The 877-nt window shown below is 65.1% G+C and overlaps 1 protein-coding gene across 1 annotated transcript in view; it reads right to left on the bottom strand.

Moving 5' to 3' along the window:
* Nucleotides 1–877, bottom strand: part of LOC104390649 (calcium-binding protein 4-like) — a gene marked incomplete at its 5' end in the record, with an annotated part of 3,658 nt that overhangs the window by 1,246 nt on the left and 1,535 nt on the right. The window contains one exon of the mRNA XM_009999827.1: nt 758–875. Within this exon, the coding sequence (XP_009998129.1) occupies nt 758–875 (118 nt within the window). The remainder of the gene's footprint in view (nt 1–757; nt 876–877) is intronic.

Below are 877 nucleotides of genomic sequence, written 5' to 3'. Positions count from 1 at the left end.
CCCAGCTCAGTGTCCCCCCCCCCCCCCCAGCACACCACGGTGTCACCTTCCTTAAGCGTGGGCCAAAATTAACTCCTCGGGAGGGATTAGAGGGATTGGACGCAAAGCCCTGCCCTGGTCCTGTGCCCCCCCCCCAGCCACCATGTCCCCTGTCCGCAGGACCCCCAGGGTGCTACCAACTATGATCCCCTGTCCCAAAGGTGGGGAGGGGCAGCAGATGTTCCCCCCATGCAGGGCTGGTGGCTCAGCTGTCCCCCTGGCTGTCCCCTTCATTCCCAGGAGCCCAGAGTGTCCCCAACACCATCCCCACCTTCCCCAGGTCCCCACCATCTGCAGGGTCCCAGAGTGTCCCTGTCCCCAGTGCTCCATGTCCCCATCCCTGGTGTGTCCCCCACCCACAGGGTCCCAGAGTGTCCCTGTCCCCAATCCCCAGTACCACCACATTCCCCCCATCCTCAGGGTCCTGGAGTGTCCCCAACTCTAGCTTCACTGTCCCCGTGTCCCCACCATCCCCAAGGTCCTAGAGTGACCCCGTCCACCTCCCCAGTGCCCCCCATGTCCCCACCACCTCTGTCCTGGAGCATCCCCAACCTTGTCCCCACGTGACCCCCATCCCCATGGTCCCAGAGTGTCCCCAACCCCATCTTCACTGCCCCACGTCCCCTCCATCCCCCAGTGTCCTGTGTCCCTGTCCCCAAAACCAGTGTCCCCACGTCCCCTGTCCCCAGTGTCCCCTGTCCCCATGTCCCTACCTTGCCAAAGACAGTGTTGAGGAAGGGGGAATAGGCCTTGGTGGCAGCAGCGTGAGGGTCCCCAGGGCCCTTCCTGCTGCTCTTGTGCCCGTGGCCACCGGGCCGGGACTCGGAGCCGGGGGCCT

The sequence above is a fragment of the Chaetura pelagica genome, unplaced genomic scaffold (genome assembly GCF_000747805.2).
Source record: "Chaetura pelagica isolate M959 unplaced genomic scaffold, ChaPel_1.0 scaffold2046, whole genome shotgun sequence".
NCBI classification, from domain to species: Eukaryota; Metazoa; Chordata; class Aves; order Apodiformes; family Apodidae; genus Chaetura; species Chaetura pelagica.
This window is presented reverse-complemented; position numbering and strand designations above follow the sequence as displayed.